This window comes from Malaclemys terrapin, chromosome 1, assembly GCF_027887155.1.
Source record: "Malaclemys terrapin pileata isolate rMalTer1 chromosome 1, rMalTer1.hap1, whole genome shotgun sequence".
Taxonomy (NCBI): domain Eukaryota; kingdom Metazoa; phylum Chordata; order Testudines; family Emydidae; genus Malaclemys; species Malaclemys terrapin.
This window is the reverse complement of record NC_071505.1, coordinates 355,976,772-356,000,302: the sequence shown is the minus strand read 5'-3', so window position 1 is coordinate 356,000,302 and position 23,531 is coordinate 355,976,772. Positions and strand designations below refer to the sequence as shown.

General features: G+C 47.0%; 1 protein-coding gene across 2 annotated transcripts in view; it reads right to left on the bottom strand.

Annotated features, from left to right (window-relative positions):
• LCMT2 (leucine carboxyl methyltransferase 2) overlaps positions 1–23,531 on the bottom strand; it is an 86,490-nt gene that overhangs the window by 19,514 nt on the left and 43,445 nt on the right. For both annotated transcript variants that reach the window (XM_054016115.1, XM_054016116.1), the window contains one exon: positions 10,200–10,297. In XM_054016115.1, the coding sequence (XP_053872090.1) occupies positions 10,200–10,297 (98 nt within the window). The remainder of the gene's footprint in view (positions 1–10,199; positions 10,298–23,531) is intronic.

Sequence of the window (23,531 nt, the reverse complement as noted above, 5' to 3'; positions counted from 1 at the left end):
TAGCTGTTTTCAACTACCTGAAAGGGGGTTCCAAAGAGGATGGATCTAGACTGTTCTCAGTGGTATCTGATGACAGAACAAGGAGTAATTGTCTCAAGTTGCAGCGGGGGAGGTTTCAGTTGGATATTAGAAAAAACTTTTTCACTAGGAGGGTGGCGAAGCACTGGAATGGGTTACCTAGGGAGGTGGTGGAATCTCTTTCCTTATTGGTTTTTAAGGTCAGGCTTGACAAAACCCTGGCTGGGATGATTTAGTTGGGAATTGGTCCTGCTTTGAGCAGGGGGTTGGACTAGATGACCTCCTGAGGTCCCTTCCAACCCTGATATTCTATGATTCTATGATGTGGTTGCCCCATCTCTAAAAAGATATATTGGAACTGGAAAAGGTACAGAAAAGGGCAACAAAAATGATTAGGGGTATGGATTAGCTTCCGTATGAGGACAGATTAAGAAGACTGGGACCTTTCATCTTGGAAAAAGAGAAGACTGAGCGGGAATATGATAGAGGTCTATAAAATAATGACTGGTGTGGAGAAAGTAAATAAGGAAGTGTTATTTTCTCTCTCATAACACAAGAACTAGGGGTCACCAAATAAAATTAACAGGCAGCAGGTTTAAAAGAAACAAAAGGAAGTATTTCTTCACACAATGCACAGTCATCCTGTTACTTTGCACTTGTCAACATTGAATTTCATCTGTTATTTTCTTGCCCAGTCACCCAGTTTCAAGAGATCCTTTTGTAGCTCTTCGCAGTCTGCCTGGGACTTAACTATCTTGAGTAGTTTTGTATCTTCTGCAAATTTTGCCACCTCACTGTTTACCCCTTTTTCCAGACCATTTATGAATATGCTGAATAGGACGGGTCCCAGTACAGACTCCTGGGGGGACACCACTATTTACCTCTCCCCATTCTGAAAACTGACCATTTATTCCTACCCTCTGTTTCCGATCTTTTAACCAGTTACCAATCCATGAGAGCACCTTCCCTCTGATCCCATGACAGCTTACTTTGCTTCAGAGCCTTTGGTGAGGGTCCTTGTCAAAGGCTTTCTGAAAATCTAAGTACACTATATTCACTGAATATACACAGTTTCTCCTATCCATCCCATGCTGAAGGCAATGAGAATGCTGGAGCAGAGGAGATTGGTCCCGAGGCTAACAGGGAAAGCCTGCATATGAAAGACTGTAACCAACCTGTCATAAACATAAAGCTACAGGTAGCATAAAATCCCTCCTTTACCTGTAAGGGGTTAAGAAAGGACAGTTACCTGTTCCGTAACTGGCGTTCCCTCGAGATGTGTTGCTCCTGTGTATTCCACAGTAGGTGTGCGTGCTCGCCATGTGCACCGGTGCCGGAAATTTTCCCCTTAGCAGTACCCATAGTGGGGGAGCCCCGCTGCGACCCCTGGAGTGGTGCCTCTATATCGCGCTATAAAGGGCGCTGCATTCTCCCCCCACCCTCGGTTCCTTCTTGCCAGACAACTCCGACAGAGGGGAAGGAGGGCGGGATGTGGAATACACCTGAGCAACACATCTCGAAGAACGCCAGTAACTGTCCTTTCTTCTTCGAGTGATTGCTCACGTGTATTCCAGAATAAGTGACTCCAAGCTACATCTGATGGAGGTGGGTAGGAGTTTAAAGGTTATCGGGGTAGAGTATCGCCCTTCCAAACCCAGCGTCATGCCGTGTTTGGGAGACGATCGCATAGTGCGATGAAAAGGTGTGGACAGAGGACCACGTAGCAGCCCTGCAGATGTCCTGAATAGGTACATGAGCCACATAGGCCGCCGACTAGGCCTGAGCTTGCGTCGAATGAGTCTTCACTATAGGAGGCGGGGAGACCCCTGCTAGGTCGTAACACGTGCGTATACATGAGGTGACCCAGCGGGAGATTGGCTAGGTGGAAACCGGTTGCCCCCTCACGCACTCAGCTGATGCAATGAACAGTTGCAATTATCGCTATGGGAATGTTATTGCTTGTGTTGTTGTTAGCTAGTGTAGGAGTATGTTATTGTTGTTGTAAAGGACGTAATAATAGTAATACCTTTCATGTCCATGCTCATCATGCGTTGTCATTACAATCCAATCAAAACCCGTAAGGTTGAAGCATCTGAAGTAGAATCTGAATTCCAAGACTTAATGCAAATAGAGATTTGAAAAATGTTTGTTGTACTAGTAGTACAAAAGGGGGGGTTGTGGAAGCAGAGAAAGAACTGACAGGAAGGGGATGCAATGCATGACAGTTCGTTAGCAAGAGTTAGGCTAACTGTAACCCTAATAACGCGAGATTTGTAGAAGCGAGGAATGTGTGAGGTGAGTGGGAAAGAACTGTGTGAGAAGTTGTTGTGACCTTGTGTAGATAATAAGGAATGTAGACTAAGAGTCTACATTAGTGAGCAAAACAAGATATCAGAATGACCTATGTATAAACAAAATGCAGCTGTTGCTCATTATTGTCTGTAACAAAAGGTATAAATGCTTGCTGTAATTGTTTATCTGTTGAGAGACCTGCTTAGCTCTCTCCCTCTATGCAACTGATAGAGAGATAATAAAGTATCTGATTTGCTGTACCCAAACAAAAAGTGAGAACTCTGTTATTCTCCGACAAGAGGGGATTTCCTGAAAGGCCTGGTTCGGTCTAGGTAGAAGGCCAGCACTCTACACACATCTAGCATGTGCATGCGTCGTTCCTCATTGGAGGAATGGGGCTTAGGACAGAGGACTGGGAGGAAAATGTCCTGATCCATGTGAAAAGCCAAGACTACCTTCGGTAGAAAAGCCGGGTGCGGGCGGAGCGGGACCGTATCCCTATGGAAGACTGTATATGGGGGTTCAGAGATCAGGGCCCTAAGCTCCAAGGCCTGACAGGCTGAGGTGATAGCCACCAGGAACGCCACTTTCCAGGACAAGTGGGACCAGGAACACGTGGCCAAGGGCTTAAAAGGGGGGACCCGTGAGGTGGGAGAGCACTAGGTTCAGGTCCCAGAGCAGGACCAGGGGTCTTGCGTAAGGGAATGCCCGATCCAGCCCTTTTAAAAACCGGGATGTCATGTGGTGGGAAAACACCGAGTGACCATGCACCGGAGGGGTGGAAAGCTGAAAAGGCCGCAAGGTGTACCCTGACCGAGGAGGACGCCAGCCCACATGGAGAACTGTTACCATTTGGCCAGGTAGGTTTGTCATGTGGATGGTTTCCTGCTCTCAAGCAGAACCTGTCTAACATCCTCAGAACACCTCCCCTCCTCCTCGCTTAACCATGGAGCAGCGACGCTGTCAAGTGAAGCGCGGCCAGGTTGGGGTGGAGGAGACATCCTCCCTTCTGGGAGAGGAGGTCCGGTCAAAGAGGGAGCCTGCGTAGGGGGGGCCACTAAAAGTTGTAGGAGTGTCCCATACCAATGTTTACGGGCCCAATCCAGGGCTATCAGGATAATTCGCGCCCTGTCTGCCTTTACCTTCTGTAGGACCTTGCCTATCAGGAGGAAGGGCGGGAAGGCGTAGAACAGGCAGCACAACCATGGAATTAGGAACGCATCCGATATTGCCCCTTCGCCCTCTCCCGCCCTGGAGCAGAACTGTGGGCAGAGGCAATTCTGGACGGTGGCAAAAAGATCTACCTGGGGAGTGCCCCACTCTAGGAAGAGCTGCCTGGCCACCTCCCTGTGTACAGACCACTCATGTTGTTGGGAGAAAAACCTGCTTAGGTAATCCGCGAGCATGTTGTGCTTGCCGGGCAGGTGAAAAGCCCTCAAAAGGATGTTGTGGGCTATACAGAACTCCCACGGGTGCTGGGCTTCCTGGCACAAGGCCATGGAACGCATGCCCCCTTGCCTGTTGATATAATACATCGCAGTTGTATTGTCCGTAAGGACTCTGTCCACCTTTCCCCCTAGGTGCCGGCTGAAAGCCATGCACGCAAGGCGCACCGCCCTGAGCTCCCTGACATTTATGTGCATGGACACTTCCAAGGGCGACCATCTGCCCTGGGTTTTGACGCTCCCCACATGGGCTCCCCATCCCAGGTCCGACGCGTCTGACACCAGATCTAGTGAGGGAGGGGGCTCCCGGAAGGGGATACCCTGGAGCATGTTGATCGGGGGGGACCACCATTGATGGTCAGCCACTACATTGGGTGGCAACGTGACGACCTTGTCCAGGCCGTCCCTGGCCTGGGAATACTGGGAAGCCAGCCAGAGTTGGAGAGGCCTCATCCTGAGCCTGGCATGTCGCACCATTGAGGTGCATGCTGCCATATGGCCTAGGATTTGAAAGTACACCCGTGCCGTCGTCACAGGGAAGGCCGTGATGGAGGCAATGAGACCTTTGAGTGTCTTGAACCTGTCCCGGGGGAGGGAGGCCGTGGCCACGCTGAACCGGGACTAACGTGGACTTATCCTCGTTTACCACTAGGCCTAGACTCATGCAGGTATCTAGCAGGAATTTCATCTGCGCCTGCACCTGGGACCGAGACTTGCCCTTGAGCAGCCAGTCATCCAGGTAGGCGAAGATCTGCAGCCCGTTCCTCCTGAGGTGGGCTGTCACTACCGCCATGCATTTTGTAAAAACCCTGGGGGACGTGGAAAGGCCAAAGGGAAGGACGGTAAACTGGTAGTGGTCTCTCCCTACCAGGAAGCGGAGGAAGTGCCTGTGACCCTCGAAAATATGGATATGGAAGTATGCATCCTGGAGGTCCAGGGCTGCGAACCAATCTCCCAGGTCCAGGGACTGAACAATAGAGGCCAGGGACACCATACGGAATTTGCAGCAGACCAGAAACTGGTTGAGATTCCGCAGGTCAAGGATGGGCCTGAGCCCGCCTTTTGCCTTCAGGATCAGGAAATACCGTGAGTAAAACCCTTTGCCCTGGAATTCCTGAGGTACCCTCTCCATCGCGCCCAGGGTGAGGAGGTGCGTCACCTCCTGATCTAAAAAGAGGACGTGCTCCGGGTCTCTGGGGACATCCTGGGATGGAGGACGGTGGGGTGGGGGTGAATTGAACTGCAGCCTCTACCCCTTGGAGATGGTACCGAGGACCCACTGGTCCGACGTTATACGGAACCATTGCACTCTGAAGGCAGATAAACAGTTGCCAAAACCCAACTTTATTAACTGGGGGGCTTCCCTGGCAACAGGCCCGGTGGCCCCCTGCAAAGAGTCAAAAACGCCTTTTCCCCTGCCTCTTGCCCTTCAAGGGGCCGAGGCGTGGGGCCGAATGGGACTGGCGCTGTGACCTGTGCCTCTGGTCCCTAGGCCTCTTAGGCGGGGGTTCGTATCTGCGCCTTACGGGGGGTGCCACGGGCTGCGACCTGGGTTTGTCCTTGGCTGGCGGGACATACAGGCTGAAAGTCTGCAGGGTAGTGCGGGAGTCTTTCATCCCGTGCAGACGAGTGTCCGTTTGGTCCGCAAACAAGGCCTTGCCATCGAAGGGCAGGTCCTGCATGAGGGACTGGTATTCCACGGACAGCCCCGACAGCGAGAGCCATGATACCCGTCGCATGAAGATAGCAGAGGCCATTGAACGAGCCGCTGTGTCGGCTGTATCCGACGCTGCCTGGAGTGCCGCTTTCACCGCTGCCGCACCCTCGTCGACTAGAGCCCTGAATTCCTTCCTGCCCTTTTCCTGGAGGGAAAGCTCGAATTTTGGCAGAGACCCCCACAAGTTAAAATCATACCTGCTCAGAAGTGCTTGATGGTTTGCCACCCTGAGCTGGAAACTCGCAGAAGAATAAACTTTTTTTCCAAAAATGTCTAGTCTCCTGGCATCTTTATCCTTGGGGGTGCGTGCGGGCTGGCAGTGTCTTTCACGGTGGTTGACGGACTCCACGACCAGCGAGTTCGGGGTAAGATGAGTGTACAAGTACTCTGCCCCTTTGTTGGCACGAAGTACTTCCGCTCTGCCTTCTTAGAAATGGGTGGCAGAGAGGCAGGGGTTTGCCAGATCCCAACAGAAATATTGGCTACCCCTTGGTGAAGCAGTAGGGCTACACAGCCCGGTGCCGAGGAGGACAGGACATTAAACAAAGTGTCCGACAGCTCCTCCATCTCCTCAGCCTGGAGCTGGAGATTGGCGGCTACGAGTCGGAGAAGTTCTTGATGAGCCTTAAAATCCTCCTGAGAAGGAGGGGGCGGCGCCGCTATGGACTTGTCCGGTGCCAGCAAGACGACCGGTACCACCCCTAGGGCATCGGGCGGTACCGTCGGGTCGCACTCCGCGTCTGGGTCTGGGCGCGGTGCCAGTGGTTCGGTACCTGAGGACTGCTCTCGGTGCTGAGACAGGGACGCTGAGTGGACCTAGGATGCCCCAGCCACGGAATGGGGCCTTGCCGGTGCGGGCGCTTGGGGCCACGGTGCCCACTGGCACCACTGTCCTTGCCAGGGCGGCCCTTGCCACTGAGCTGTTTGAGGTCCTATCAGAGCTACTTGCTCTTGAGGGACGATGCGGCCTGGGGAAGGACGGTTGGGAGCCGAGGCCGAAGTTACCGAGGAGCGCACGATGCCGTAAGTGCGGCTGGACCAGTCCCGGCCATGTTGGCTCTGACCCCGGGCTTTGGACCTTGACGACGATGAGATTTACACATCGGAGTTGCTATCTCCGGAGTCCCTTCGGCGACCGAGGCTACGACGCCTCAGCGCCAGTCGGGATGTACTCCGAGTATGGCGTGCGCCGTGGTATGAGCGGCGGTGCCGATGGCATCGAGATCTGCTATCACTCCTGCTGGAAGAGGAGTGTCGACGCTTTCTGTCCTGGCACCTGCGACCCCTCTGGGCAGAGGAAGACTCTAGAGACTCACTCTCAGGCGACCCAGTCAACGGAGTGGAGATCTGACTTGGGCTACGGAAAGGCCCCGCGGATCGAGCAGGGACCTCAACCTCCGATCTGGCAGGGGAGGGCTGGTGAGTGCCCAGTGATGGTTTCCCTCAGGACTGGGGGCCTGACTCAGGCGGCATGCTCGGCACCGGCAGGACGAGGATGTCACGCGCTGCCTGAGCTGCCTCTGGCGTCGATGGTATCCTCACTGCAAGAGAGGACGGGGCCGGACTACTCCGCTCAACGCGAGTCAGAGGTCTGGATCCCGAGGGGGATCGTGGGCTGCCCAACTCGGGTCCGGCCTCACCCCTGTCCTTATCTCGGCGTTGCTGGGTCTTGCCTTATTTCTTGGCGGGGGAGCAGTGCCGACTGGTGGATGGGGCCTCGCTCCGCACCGAGGACGCGGTGCCCGGCGCCGGGTTGGGTTGGCGCGCCGGTGCCGGGGCCAATGCCGACTCCATCAGCAGGGCCCAGAGTCGGATATCTCGTTCGCGCTTAGTCCGGGGCTTGAACGACTTACAGATTTTGCAACGCTCACTTATGTGAGCCTCTCCCAGACAGCGAAGACACTGAGAGTGTGGATCGCTTCTGGGCATAGAATTGCGACAGGAGTCGCACGACTTGATGCCTGGGGCCCGGGGCATGCCCCGAGCCAGGCCACTGACTATAGAAAAACTATTTACGGTCGAAGATTGTACTACTAAGGTTAGACGCTACAGCAATGCTGGAGCACAAAGTTCCAACTACTTTCACTGGCGGCAAGAAGGAACTGAGGGTGGGGGGAGCGCGCAGCGCCCTTTGTAGCGCGATATAGAGGCGCCACTCCAGGGGTCGCAGCGGGGCTCCCCCACTATGGGTACTGCTAAGGGAAAAACTTCCGGCACCGGTGCACATGGCGAGCACGCACACCTACTGTGGAATACACTTGAGCAATCACTCGAAGAAGAAGCTCAAATAACCTGGTTGGCACCTGACCAAAAGGACCAATAACAAAAGATACTTTCAAATCGGGGGGAGGAGGAAGGTGGGAGGTTTTGTGTGTGCTCTGTTTGTTGTTCCCTCTTGGGACAAAGAGAGAGACCAAGCAGGTAACCCAGTTCCTACTGAAATGATATAACTAAACTTATAGAAATTGTAAGTAATAGCAAGGAAATGCATTAGATTATTTTTTGGTTTAGCTTGTGAATTTTCCCTATGCCAATAGGGAGGTTTATTCCTGTTTTTGTAACTTTGAAATTGAGCCTAGAGGGGAATCCTCTGCATTTTAAATCTTTTTATTACCCTGTAAAATTATCTTCCGTCCTGATTTTAGAGGTGCTTCTTTTACGTTTTTCTTTATAATAAAGTTCTTCTTTTAAGAACCTGGTTGGTTTTTAGTGTCCTAAAAACCCAAGGGTCTGGTCTGTGCTCACTTTGTTAACCTATTGGTTGGTATATTATTCTCAAGCCTCCCCAGGAAAGGGGGTGAAGGGGTTTTAGGGGGATATTTTGGGGAAATAGGAACTCCAAGTGGTCCTTTTCCTGAATCTTTGTCTAAATCACTTGGTGGTGGCAGCAATACCGTCCAAGGACAAGGAAAGGATTTGTGCCTTGGGGGAGTTTTTAACCTAAGCTGGTAGAAATAAGCTTAGGGGGTCTTTCATGCGGGTCCCCACATCTGTACCCCAGAGTTCAGAGTGGGGCGGGAACACTGACACAACCTGCAGTATCCAGTGGGGTGAGAAAAACTACTTAGTTCAGATATTGTCTAGTCTAATTAGGTTGAGAATTTAGACCACGTGTTTGTATTTTATTTTCTTTTGTTAACCACTCTGACTTTTGCTTATCACTTATAATCATTTAAAATCCATCTTTTGTAACCAATAAGTTTATTCTAATGTTTATCATTATCAGTGAGTTTGACTGAAGTGCTTGGTAAATTAGTAAACTTGAATTGCTCAAGAAAGGGTCTTGAGCAGTACAAGACAGTATATTCCAGTGGTACAAGACTGGGATCTTGGGGATTCGGCTGGTGCCTTTCTCTGTGTGATTCATGAGTGGCTCTGGGAGCATTCATGCAATCTGGCTGGACGTGGGGCTCCACATGTGGTTGTACTGCGTGGTAACAGCACCTGGAGGGGTTTGCTGCTTGCTACCAATAAGGCATTGTGAGAGAAAACCCAGATTAGGAGTTAAGGGGTCACAGCGGTCCCACAGTCCCATGTTGCACCCCAGGGATCACGTCACAGTATGTTTAGTTTGGAAAAGAGGAGATTAAGAAAGTTGCCAACCCCTGTTCTATACTCTGATAAAAACACATTATATAGCACACTCCAGATGTTGTTAGTTACATGCTAGTTCGAACAAAACATCCTTATCCATGATCCTGTCATAGATTCATAGATTCTAGAACTGGAAGGGACCTCAAGAGGTCATCGAGTCCAGTCCCCTGCCCTCATGGCAGGACCAAATACTGTCTAGACCACCCCTTATAGACATTTATCTAACCTACTCTTAAATATCTCCAGATTTTCTATCTTTTTCTATCTTTCCTACCCAGCGGAATAGCTTGCTTTTGGGCTCTTAATAGTGTCCCTTTGAAAAACTGCCAACTGTCATCCCCTCCTTATCTTATGAGGGGTTGGTGAATTCCTGTGCCATCTCTTAAAAATGTTAGCTATTAGCTAGTGTAGTGTTATTTGGCCAACACCTGGCTTTCTCTGGTTCACAGCCTTTGGTTCATATTGTTATTTATGCCTAGAGCTTCAGCAAGGCCTACAAAATGCACTAACTACAGATAATATTTCCCTTATTTAATACATCAGTTAGTTTTAAATGCAAGACATTTTGATAAACACACTTTTTTCCCTTATGGATCCAGCATATTCAACTAATAAAAAAACAATTACAAAATCTCTTTTTGTGCATTTTTAATTGAATTCCAATTGCAGCTTGACACAAATCATATAGTAAATAAAAAATGTGTCATTCACTATTTTCTAACATAAAATAATGTCAAAAAGAAGAGCCTGAATACATGTAAAGTTATAGAATTGCTTAAATAAATGTGTACAGATGTAGTGTATCCTCCTGGCTAGCAGAGAAATACTAAATTTTAATGTAAATGCTACATTTAATTGCAAATAACAAGGTTTAATGCTTACCAACAATGAGAATCAACTTATCTATAGGAAAATAACTAAAAAATACAAATGTAAAACAAGATTAGAATTGATTATTTAAATCAAAGTATCTTTCCTGTGTTTAAAATCATGATTAAAATCTGTGATTTAAATCAATCTACTCTATTGCCTCAACTCACAACACTGGACCATTAAATGGGCTCCCAGTACTGGAGCGCCCAGTCACAGAGCTAGGGCAGACATTATTCCTCAAGGTCTTGTGGGGTACTTACCCTTCTGCAGGAGAATTCTTCCAAATACAGGAAATACCAGTCCCCCAGGACAGGCTGCACAGCAGAACGGCCCCCATAGATAAACAGGTACTTCTGGCCTAGAAAGAAGACATAGTCAGCTGAACAGGGGAGCTGGATCATGAAAGGTCACGTAGGCAACAGATGCATCTTCTGCCTGGATCACTGCAAGGCAGTTGTCATGGGGACCTCAATAATATCCACAAGACTGGATGCTTTGTACTCCAGACTTCTAAGAGAGCCTGCAACTGCCTAGCAATTCCACTAGTGTCTGTTCAATCTGTCCCTGCTAGCTAGTGTAGAACTAGACAGCTGGAGGGAGAGACTAGGCATATTCCAGCAATTCCAGGATAGTCAGCCTAACCCACGCCTCTTGTCTGAGTCAATCAGAAGATATTCTTTATCTGGGGTGGCCAAACTGCGGCTCCGGAGCCGCATGCAGCTCTTCAGAAGGTAACATGCAGCTCCTGCTAGGAGCTGACTCTGGGGAAAGAATGTGGGTGCTCAGCACCCACCAGCAGCCCTATCAGCCCCCCCCCCCAATGCCTCCCACCTGCCGGCGGCCCACCCGATCAGCGCCTCCTCCTCCTTCCCTGTGCCTCCCACCTGCTGCAATCAGCTGTTTTGCGATGCGTAGGGGTGTGTGGGAAGAGTGAGTACATGGCTCACTCGGGGAAGGGTCAGGGTCAGGAAGAGGTGGCGCAGAGGTGGGAGTGGGGACTTGGGGAAAGGGGTAGAGTGGGGGGCAGGGCCTGGGGCAGGGCCAGGGGTCAGGACCCCCTGGCTGGCACCAGTGTCTCCTTGAATAAAGCACACGGTTACTAGCCGGTTTGGAAAATTTTGATCAAAATTTTTCTTATACCATCTAACAATGGAAAGCAAGTGCAAACAGAAAAAATACACAGATGAAAAATTGAGGCTTCCAACAGGAGTGGGAGAATAAGAACTTTTTTGTTGAACATAATGGTAAGGCCATGTGTCTTCTTTGCCAGACGTGTGTCTCTCAGTTCAAATCTTCAAACTTGCAGCATCATTTTGCTTCGAGCCATGCACATATGGGTCAAGAATTCCCACAAGGTTCTGCATTCCGCACTTTAAAACTGAAAACTTTGAAAAAACAAACAGATGTAGAAGCCCAGATGTTAACTAGATTTGCCAACCGATCGCAGACTGTAATGTTAGCCCCTATTATGTGGCCTGGCACACAGTCTGTGCGAAAAAGCCCTACTCTGAAGGAGAGCTTATAAAAACTGCCTCACTGATGTGATTTCAATCTTGTTACCAAAGAATGAGAATCTATAGAAGAAAATGTCTGGCCTGCAACTTTCACGCCACACGATAGTACCAGAATATCCAACCTGAACAGTGACATCGCATCGCAACTGCACTCGCAACTTCAGCAGTGTGAGTATTTGAGCATTGCTTTGGATAAGTTGTGCCATGCAGAGGATAAACCTTATTATCAGTATTTGTCTGCACTGTGTCTGACAACTGTGTTGTAAGGGAAGAACTCCTCGATATTGTGTCACTAAAGGACAGAACTCATGGACGAGACCTAAGGGAGGCGTTGATGTTGGTAGTTGCAAAAAGCCACTTGTCTTTACAGAAGCTCACTGGCATTGCAACAGACAGGGCTCTGTCCATATGGGGACCTGCGAATGGATTAGTAGGGCTTTGTAAGTCTGACGAGAGCTTTCCCGAATTTTGGACATTTCACTGTATTATTCATTGGGAGCAATTGGAATCTAAAAATCTCAAATTTGATCACGTCATGAAACCTGTCTTGCACATTGTGAAATTCATTCTCTCAAATGCACTCAAGCACAGACAATTTCAAAATCTAATTGAAGAACTGGATGAAGACGACTCCCCTGCCAATTTCACTGTGCAGTTTGATGGCTCTCAAGAGGTAAAGTTATTTCCCATTTTTTCGAGCTCCTGGAACCAGTACAATTGTTTATGGAGGAGAAGCACAGAATACACCCCAAGCTTACAGATCCTCGGTGGGTTCTAGACTTAGCATTTGCTGCATTTGGATAAACTAAACATGGACTTACAAGGAAAATTCCAGTTGCTGTCTGATCTAGTGCTAGGTGTATTTGCGTTCATGAACAAACTGCAGTTGTTTCACAGACAAATGCTTGAGGGAGAGCTGACACACTTTCCCTCAATATCACAACTTCAAGCCAGATCAAAAGAAGATGCAGCAGAACCCCTAAAATGGAGCACAACTAGGTATGTGAGCATGATTAAAGATCTTAAGGACAGTTTTGAGGAAAGATTCCAAGATCTGCAGCAGAAAAGACCTCAAATCAGATTTCTGATTGACCCTTTTAGCGCTGAAGCCGATTGTCTGAAGCCTCCTTTAGTCACTGATGAAGAAACATCCCAGATGGAAATAATAGAACTTTTGGAAGATGACAGATTGAAATCTGTTCAGAAGACAGAGGGGCCCCTTACTTTCTGGAAATCTGTACCAAAGGATAAATATCCCAACATCAGAGGTGCAGCTCTAAAATTAATCTCAATGTTTGCCTCAATCTATCTTTGAGAGTCTGCTTTCTCGACACTCAAACATGTGAAATCCAAGCACCGATCCGTTTTGACAGACAGCCACTTAGGAGAACTTCTGCATATTAGCACAACTAAACACAAACCAAACTTCAAGGGAATTGCTGAAAGCAAAGATTGCCACCAGAAGTCCCACTAAGTAAAAGGTTAAGTTGTTATTAGCATTAACTATACTTTATAAATGTATAATAAATATACATCATCAACTTATATAATTTTTTATTTTATTTTATATGGAGATATACCTACCTCATTAATTGATAAACTTAACATTAACAAGTCACCGGGACCAGATGGCATTCACCCAAGATAGGGAATAGCCAGCATGGATTTGTAAAGATCAAATCGTGTCAAACCAATCTGATAGCTTTCTTTGATAGGATAACGAGTCTTGTGGATAAGGGAGAAGCGGTGGATGTGGTATACATAGACTTTAGTAAGGCATTTGATACAGTCTCGCATGATATTCTTATCGATAAACTAGGCAAATACAATTTAGATGGGGCTACTATAAGGTGGGTGCATAACTGGCTGGATAACCATACTCAGTTGTTATTAATGGTTCCCAATCCTGCTGGAAAGGCATAACAAGTGGGGTTCCGCAGGGGTCTGTTTTGGGACCAGCTCTGTTCAATATCTTCATTAATGACTTAGATATTGGCATAGAAAGTATGCTTATTCATAGATTCATAGATTCATAGATTATAGGACTGGAAGGGACCTCGAGAGGTCATCGAGTCCAATCCCCTGCCCGCATGGCAGGACCAAATACTGTCTAGACCATCCCTGATAGACATTTATCTAACCTACTCTTAAATATCTCCAGAGACGGAGATTCCACAACCTCCCTAGGCAATTTGTTCCAGTGTTTAACCACCCTGACAGTTAGGAACTTTTTCCTAATGTCCAACCTAGACCTCCCTTGCTGCAGTTTAAACCCATTGTTTCTGGTTCTATCCTTAGAGGCTAAGGTGAACAAGTTCTCTCCCTCCTCCTTATGACACCCTTTTAGATACCTGAAAACTGCTATCATGTCCCCTCTCAGTCTTCTCTTTTCCAAACTAAACAAACCCAGTTCTTTCAGCCTTCCTTCATAGGTCATGTTCTCAAGACCTTTAATCATTCTTGTTGCTCTTCTTTGGACCCTTTCCAATTTCTCCACATCTTTTTTAAAATGCGGCGCCCAGAACTGGACACAGTACTCCAGCTGAGGCCTAACCAGAGCAGAGTAGAGCGGAAGAATGACTTCTCGTGTCTTGCTCACAACACAGCTGTTAATACATCCCAGAATCATGTTTGCTTTTTTTGCAACAGCATCACACTGTTGACTCATATTTAGCTTGTGGTCCACTATAACCCCTAGATCCCTTTCTGCCATACTCCTTCCTAGACAGTCTTTTCCCATTCTGTATGTGTGAAACTGATTTTTTCTTCCTAAGTGGAGCACTTTGCATTTGTCTTTGTTAAACTTCATCCTGTTTAACTCAGACCATTTCTCCAATTTGTCCAGATCATTTTGAATTATGACCCTGTCCTCCAAAGTAGTTGCAATCCCTCCCAGTTTGGTATCATCCGCAAACTTAATAAGCGTACTTTCTATGCCAATATCTAAGTCGTTGATGAAGATATTGAACAGAGCCGGTCCCAAAACAGACCCCTGCGGTACACCACTCTTTACGCCTTTCCAGCAGGATTGGGAACCATTAATAACAACTCTCTGAGTATGGTTATCCAGCCAGTTATGCACCCACCTTATAGTAGCCCCATCTAAATTGTATTTGCCTAGTTTATCGATAAGAATATCATGCGAGACCGTATCAAATGCCTTACTAAAGTCTAGGTATACCACATCCACCGCTTCACCCTTATCCACAAGGCTCGTTATCCTATCAAAGAAAGCTATCAGATTGGTTTGACATGATTTGTTCTTCACAAATCCATGCTGGCTGTTCCCTATCACCTTACCACCTTCCAAGTGTTTGCAGATGATTTCCTTAATTACTTGCTCCATTATCTTCCCTGGCACAGAAGTTAAACTAACTGGTCTGTAGTTTCCTGGGTTGTTTTTATTTCCCTTTTTATAGATGGGCACTATATTTGCCCTTTTCCAGTCTTCTGGAATCTCTCCCGTCTCCCATGACTTTCCAAAGATAATAGCTAGAGGCTCAGATACCTCCTCTATTAGCTCCTTGAGTATTCTAGGATGCATTTCATCAGGCCCGGGTGACTTGCAGGCATCTAACTTTTCTAAGTGATTTTTAACTTGTTCTTTTTTTATTTTATCCGCTAAACCTACCCCCTTCCCATTAGCATTCACTATGTTAGGCATTCCTTCAGACTTCTCGGTGAAGACCGAAACAAAGAAGTCATTAAGCATCTCTGCCATTTCCATGTTTCCTGTTACTGTTTCTCCCTCTTCACTAAGCAATGGGCCTACCCTGTCTTTGGTCTTCCTCTTGCTTCTAATGTATTGATATAAAGTCTTCTTGTTTCCTTTTATTCCCGTAGCTAGTTTGAGCTCATTTTGTGCCTTTGCCTTTCTAATCTTGCCCCTGCATTCCTGTGTTGTTTGCCTATATTCATCCTTTGTAATCTGTCCTAGTTTCCATTTTTTATATGACTCCTTTTTATTTTTTAGATCGTGCAAGATCTCGTGGTTAAGCCAAGGTGGTCTTTTGCCACATTTTCTATCTTTCCTAACCAGCGGAATAGCTTGCTTTTGGGCCCTTAATAGTGTCCCTTTGAAAAACTGCCAACTCTCCTCAGTTGTTTTTCCCCTCAGTCTTGATTCCCATGGGACCTTACCTATCAGCTCTCTGAGCTTCCCAAAATCTGCCTTCCTGAAATCCATTGTCTCTATTTTGCTGTTCTCCCTTTTACCCTTCCTTAGAATTGCAAACTCTATGATTTCATGATCACTTTCACCCAGGCTGCCTTCTACTTTCACATTCTCAACGAGTTCCTCCCTATTTGTTAAAATCAAGTCTAGAACAGCTTCCCCCCTAGTAGCTTTTTCAACCTTCTGAAATAAAAAGTTGTCTCCAATGCAGTCCAAGAATTTGTTGGATAGTCTGTGCCCCGCTGTGTTATTTTCCCAACATATATCCGGATAGTTGAAGTCCCCCATCACCACCAAATCTTGGGCTTTGGATGATTTTGTTAGTTGCTTGAAAAAAGCCTCATCCACCTCTTCCACCTGGTTAGGTGGCCTGTAGTAGACTCCTAGCATGACATCTCCCTTGTTTTTTGCCCCTTTTAGCCTAACCCAGAGACTCTCAACACTTCCGTCTCCTATGTCCATCTCTACCTCAGTCCAAGTGTGTACATTTTTAATATATAAGGCAACACCTCCTCCCTTTTTCCCCTGTCTATCCTTCCTGAGCAAGCTGTACCCATCCACACCAACATTCCAATGATGTGTATTATCCCACCAAGTTTCAGTGATGCCAACAATGTCATAGTTGTATTTATTTATTAGCACTTCCAGTTCTTCCTGCTTATTCCCCATACTTCTCGCATTTGTATATAGGCATCTAAGATACTGGTTTGATCTTTCCTCCCAGTTTTGTCCTGACTCTCCTTTCTCTCTGCCAAACTTATTAAGTTTGCGGATGATACCAAACTGGGAGGGATTGCAACTGCTTTGGAGGACAGGGTCATAATTCAAAATGATCTGGACAAATTGGAGAAATGGTCTGAGATAAACAGGATGAAGTTTAACAAAGACAAATGCAAAGAGCTCCACTTAGGAAGGAACAATCTGTTTCACACATACAGAATGGGAAGAGACTGTCTAGGAAGGAGTATGGCAGAAAGGAATCTAGGGGTTATCGTTGACCACAAGCTAAATATGAGTCAACAGTGTGACGCGGTTGCAAAAAAAGCAAACATGATTCTGGGATGTATTAACAGGTGTGTTGTGAGCAAGACACGAGAAGTCATTCTTCCGCTCTACTCTGCGCTGGTTAGGCCTCAACTGGAGTATTGTGTCCAGTTCTGGGCACCGCATTTCAAGAAAGATGTGGAGAAATTGGAGAGGGTCCAGAGAAGAGCAACAAGAATGATTAAAGGTCTTGAGAACATGACTTATGAAGGAAGGCTGAAAGAATTGGGTTTGTTTAGTTTGGAAAAGAGAAGACTGAGAGGGGACATGATAGCAGTTTTCAAGTATCTAAAAGGGTGTCATAAGGAGGAGGGAGAAAACTTGTTCACCTTAGCCTCTAAGGATAGAACAAGAAGCAATGGGCTTAAACTGCAGCAAGGGAGGTTTAGGTTGGACATTAGAAAAAAGTTCCTAACTGTCAGGATGGCTAAACACTGGAATAAACTGTCTAGGGAGGTTGTGGAATCGCCATCTCTGGAGATATTTAAGAGTAGGTTAGAGAAATGTCTATCAGGGATGGTCTAGACAGTATTTGGTCATGCCATGAGGGTCTGGCTGGAGGATCTTGCCTGCATGCTCGGGGTTCTACTGATCGCCATATTTGGGGTCGGGAGGGAATTTTCCTCCAGGGTAGATTGGCAGGGGCCCTGGAGGTTTTTCGCCTTCCTCCGCAGCATGGGGCGGGGGTCGCTAGCTGGAGGATTCTCTGCGACTTGAAGTCTTTAAATCACAGGATTTGGGGACTCAACAGCTGAGTTAAGGAAAAGGGGGTGGGTCAGCTTTTGTGGGCTGCATCATGCAGGAGGTCAGACTAGATGATCATAATGGTCCCTTCTGACCTTAAAGTCTATGAGTCTATGGCCTAGTCTTCACTTACCGGCTGGTCCGGCGGCACGCCATCGATGTTCTGGGATCGATCCCGGAAGTGCTCACAGTCGGCGCCAGTACTCCAGCTCGCCGAGAGGAGTACGCAGCATCGACGGGGGGAGACTTCCTGCCGCGTCTGGACCGCGGTAAGTTCGGACTAAGGTACTTCGAATTCAGCTACGTTATTAACGTTGTGACGTTGTGCAGTCTATATGGTTTTATAAAAACTTGATAATAAGTCAATATAATGTAACTGAGATGGTTTTAGAGAAAATACGGTAATAAGTGAATGTAACATAACTGGGATATGCTTCATGCAAAAGGTCTCTTGTAAGGTATCATTACAAAGCTTATAATCTACTGAGTATGATCATCTGATTTGTATAAATGTACCACTCTTGTATCCAAAACTAGAAATATAAAATGTAACTCTGAGGGCCTATTGTAATTGTGTAAAGTGTGGACCATTAATGATGGTTTGGAATCTTGATGACTCCCATTGTCTGCAGATGGCTGTATTTACCTGTGAGTCTTCCTGTATATGTGTGTGCTGGCAAGTGAGTAATGAAGTCTTGCAGTGACATGTGATCATGTCACCTGAACTGGAATCCATCTTTAACCTGGTGCTTTTCCAGTGAGGTGGGGGTGGAAACCCAGAGAGACAAAGAGTTCCCGCCTTATGCAAAAGATATATAAAGGGGGGAAGAGAACAGAGAGGGAGAGAAGCCATCATGAAGAATCCCCTAGCTATCACCTGAGCTGCAACAAGAGCTGTACCAGGGGAAAGAATTGTGCCCAGGCCTGGAAGGTGTCCAGTCTGAGAAAAACGTACTGAAGCATCTCTGAGGGTGAGATTATCTGTATTCAGTTTGATTAGGCATAGATTTGCGCATTTTATTTTATTTTGCTTGTGACTTACTTTGTTCTGTCTGTTACTACTTTGAACCACTTAAATCCTACTGTCTGTATTTAATAAAATCACTTTCTATTTAGTAATTTACTCAGAGTATGTATTAATACCTGGGGGAGCAAACAGCTATGCATATCTCTCTATCAGTGTTATAGAGGGCGAACAATTTATGAGTTTGCCCTGCATAAGCTTTATGCAGGGTAAAACGGATTTATTTGGGTTTAGACCCCATTGGGAGTTGGGCATCTGAGTGCTAAAGACAAGCAAACTTCTGTGAACTGTTTTCAGGTAAACTTGCAGCTTTGGGGCAAGTGATTCAGACCCTGAGTCTGTGTCTGGAGCCAGACGGGAGTGTCTGGCTCAGCAAGACAGGGTGCTGGAGTCCTGAGGTAGCAGGGAAAACAGGAGCAGGGGTAGTCTTTGCACATCGGGTGGCAGCTCCCAGGGGGGGTTGCGTACATTAGTCCGATTTGGGGACTTAGTGGGGACCAGGCCTATGACTTGATGACCTCTTGAGGTCCCTTCCAGTCCTAGAATCTATAAATCTATGAAGGATCTCTTATACCGGGTTGCACCAGTACAGGGGCAGAAGGTACAGCAGATCCTAGTACCTCAAAAACACCAGAACGCTGTATTAAGTCTTGCTCATAGTCATCTTTTTGGGGGGCATTCAGGGGTAGAGAAGACCCTGGCACGAGTCCTACGACAGTTCTTCTGGCCCGGAGTACATGAAGAAGTGCAGAGGTACTGTGCCTCCTGCCCGGAGTGTCAGCTGCACAGTCCCCATTCCCACTTGAGGGCACCTTTAGTACCCCTTCCCATCATAGAGGTCCCCTTCGAGCGAATAGTCATGGACCTAGTGGGACCCCTGGAGAAGACAGCCCGGGGCCACCAATATATACTTGTCATTCTGGATTATGCTACTCGCTACCCAGAAGCCGTCCCCCTGTGAAACACGGCCTCTAAAACGATAGCTAAGGAGTTGGTGGGGATCTTTGCCCGAGTGGGGCTACCAAAGGAGATATTAACAGAACAAGGAACCCCATTTATGTCGAAGCTAATGAAGGACCTCTGTAGGCTGTTCCATATACATACCCTGAGAACTTCGGTCTACCATCCGCAGACTGATGGGTTGGTAGAAAGGTTTAACTGAACCCTCAAGGCTATGATAAGGAAGGTGGTAAGTCGGGACGGGAAGGATTGGGACACCCTACTACCCTACCTTATGTTCGCTATCTGGGAGGTACCTCAGGCCTCAATTGGGTATTCCCCCTTTGAGTTATTATACGGGCGTCACCCCCGTGGCATACTAGATATCGCCAAAGAGATCTGGGAAGAGGAACCCAATGAGGGGAGGAATATAATAGAGCATGTAATGTAGATGCGAGACCGGATAGCCCGGGTTACCCCTATTGTACGGGAACATTTGGAGAAGGCACAGGAGGCCCAGCGAACCCATTAGAATTGCCAGGCAAAAGTGCGACAGTTCCAACCAGGGGATCAGGTTATGGTGTTGGTACCCACGGCAGAAAGCAAGCTTCTGGCCCAATGGCAGGGGCCCTATGGGGAAGGTCTCTGGGCTGTTCCCCAACCCACATGGTGAATCTCTGAGGCAAGAAAATCCGCCAATAAGCGCAGGACCCACCAAGATAGAGGAGGAACTTTGTCACAGTAGGGACTTTCATAGCTGAAGCAATATGCCCCTGACTGCAATAACAGAATTAGAACTGTTTCAGAGTAACAGCCGTGTTAGTCTGTATCCGCAAAAAGAAGAACAGGAGTACTTGTGGCACCTTAGAGACTAACAAATTTATTAGAGCATAAGCTTTCGTGGACTACAGCCCACTTCTTCGGAAGTGGGCTGTAGTCCACGAAAGCTTATGCTCTAATAAATTTGTTAGTCTCTAAGGTGCCACAAGTACTCCTGTTCTTCTTTTTGCAGAATTAGAACTGACACTGCATATCCCCCAGACCTCATTCTTTAAACAAAGGAATGATATGAAGATACTGTAACATAAGTTTTTGTAGAAAAACTCCAGCCTTTTAAAAAAACCTTAGTGCTTTTTAAAGTTTTGCCCAGTGTGCAAAAGCAACCCCAAACTGCTCTAAAGACTTTCATAGATTAAAAAGCCAAAAGAGACCATTGTGATCTAGTCTGATGAGCTGGATAGCACGAGCCAGAGAACTTTCTCCCAAATAATTCCTAGAGTAGATCTTTTAGAAAAACAGCTAAGCTTGATTTAAAATTTATCAGTGATGGAGAATCCACCATGACCCTGGTAAATTGTTCCAATGATTATCATCTACTCTGTAAACTGACTATTTATTCCTACACTTTGTTTCCGATCTTTTAACCAGTTACAAATCCATGAGAGGACCTTCCCTCTTATCCCATGACCGCTTACTTTGCTTAAGAGCCTTTGGTGAGGGACCTTGTCAAAAGCTTTCTGAAAATCTAAGTACACTATATCCACTGGATCCCACTTGTCCACATGCTTGTTGACCCCTTCAAAGAATTCTAGTAGATTGGTGAGGCATGATTTCTCTTTACAAAAGCCATGTTGACTCTTCCCCAACGAATTATGATCATCTATATGTCTGATAATTCTGTTCTTTACTACATTTTCAACCAGTTTGCCTGGTACTGAAATCAGTCCAAGTACCAGCTCTGGCCAAGATCTAGGTGTCAGCTAAGAACTGACAAACGCATAGCTGGAAGCCAGGTCAATTCACTTTATATTAGTATAAAACAAAGTGATTGTTAAATGTATAAGAATGCATTTGGTGTTTAAATTTCATTAAAACTAATGGGATGCTGCATGCATTGTTTTCACTTATCTGTATCCTATTAGAATGTAATAGCAAACATTTACATTGTATATACCAGTGTAACTAAATAACCCATCAAACAATTAAGAAGCCTTGTGTAATGCAAATGAAGAACTTTAATATGAAAGTGCTAATTTTTGTGCATTTGAAGACAAGTAGTGATTGTATGTGATGATCAGAGATCAAAGACTCTCCATGCATTCCTCTCTCTCAACCCTCAAAGAAAGAGCCCATGTGGGTAGTGATCTACTTGGCTTGTTTTCTGTGAGAAAAAGTTGTAAGTATGGACAGAAGGAAAAAAACTTCATCTCTGAACTGTTTGGATTCTAACAGGGCAGAATAACTGAATGAGAAGACTGAGATCCCCTGAGTTATTCTGGGTATCCCTGAGAGACTGTTGGGAAACTGGCAGATACTATGTTTCTGCTACCATTTGGAGTTATAGACTATAGACTCCGTTCCAAAAGACAAAAGGTCAAAATATTTGAAAAAATCTCCAAGGGCATGATGGACAGAGGCTACAACAGGAACCCCCAGCAGTGTTGCATGAAAATTAAGGAACTCAGGCAAGCCTACCAAAAAATCAAAGAGGCAAACGGCCGCTCTGGGTCAGAGCCCCAGACATGCCGCTTCTATGATGAGCTGCTTGCAATTCTAGGGGGGGCCCCTACCACTACCCCACCCCTGTCCGTGGACACCTGCAAGGGGAGAGTCTCATGCAACAGGGATGAGGATTTTGGGGACGAGAAAGATGAGGAGGAGGATAGCGCACAGCATGCAAGTGGAGAAACCATTCTCCCCGGCAGCCAGGAACTGTTTATCACCCTGGGGCCAATACCCTCCCACCCTGTCATAAACGTCTCCCCCTTACTCTCACAGATATGGTGGAGCACACAACAAATGGCAATAACAATTGGAATATTGGTTTTGCTGAGGTCTAACCAAGTCAGTAAACTGCACCAGCGAGCTTTTAAACGTCCAAATTCACATTATACCACCATTCTGCCCTTGCTCAGCCTATAGTTGAACAGCTCCTTACTACTATCCAGGGTGCCTGTGTATGGCTCCATGAGCCATGGCATTAAGGGGTAGGCTGGGTCCCTGAGGATAACTATAGGCATTTCAACGTCCCCAACAGTTATTTTCTGGTCTGGGAAGTAAGTCCCTTCCTGCAGCTGTTCAAACAGACCAGAGTGCCTGAAGATGCGAGTGTCATGTACCTTTCCCGGCCATCCCACGTTGATGTCGGTGAAATGTCCCTTGTGATCCACCAGTGCTTGCAGCACCATTGAAAAGTACCCCTTGCGGTTTATGTACTAGTTGCCAAGGTGCTCCGGTGACAAGATAGGGATATGGGTTCTGTCTATCGCCCCACCACAGTTAGGGAATCCCATTGCAGCAAAGCCATCCACTATGACCTGCACATTTCCCAGAGTCACTACTCTTGATAGCAGCAGTTCAGTGATTGCGTTGGCTACTTGGATCACAGCAGCCCCCACAGTAGATTTACCCACTCCAAATTGATTCCTGACTGACCAGTAGCTGTCTGGCATTGCAAGCTTCCAGAGGACTATCACCACTCGTTTCTCAACTGTGAGGGCTGCTCTCATCTTGGTATTCTTGCACTTCAGGGCAGGGGAAAGCAAGTCACAAAGTTCCATGAAAGTGCTCTCATGCATGTGAAAGTTTTGCAGCCACTGGGAATCATCCCAGACCTGCAACACTATGCAGTCCCACCAGTCTCTGCTTGTTTCCCAGGCCCAGAATCAGCATTCCACGGCATGAACCTGCCCCATTACCACCATGATGTCCAAATTGCCAGGGCCCATGCTTTGAGAGAAGTCTGAGTCCATGTCCTCATCACTATCGTGATCGCGCTGTCGTCGCCTCCTCGCCAGCTTTTGCGGGTTCTCGTTCTGCACATACTGAAGGATAATGCGCGAGGTGTTTACAATGCGCACAATAGCAGCGGTGAGCTGAGCAGGCTCCATGCTTGCTGTGGTATGGCGTCTGCAGGAGAGCAGAGTTGCAACGGAAGTGGTGGATGACGACGGATGCCATGAGAATAGATATTTATACCGAACAATGAGAGGACCTGCAAGGTGAATTCATGGCACCAGGAGAGCAGAGTTGCAGCGGAAGCGGTGGAGGATGACGGTTAGCACTGAGCACATGTCCCAAGGAAGAACACGTTCCTGGGAGCCCATGACAGACAACATGGAGAAATTCACTATTGAGACACAAGCAGGAGAGC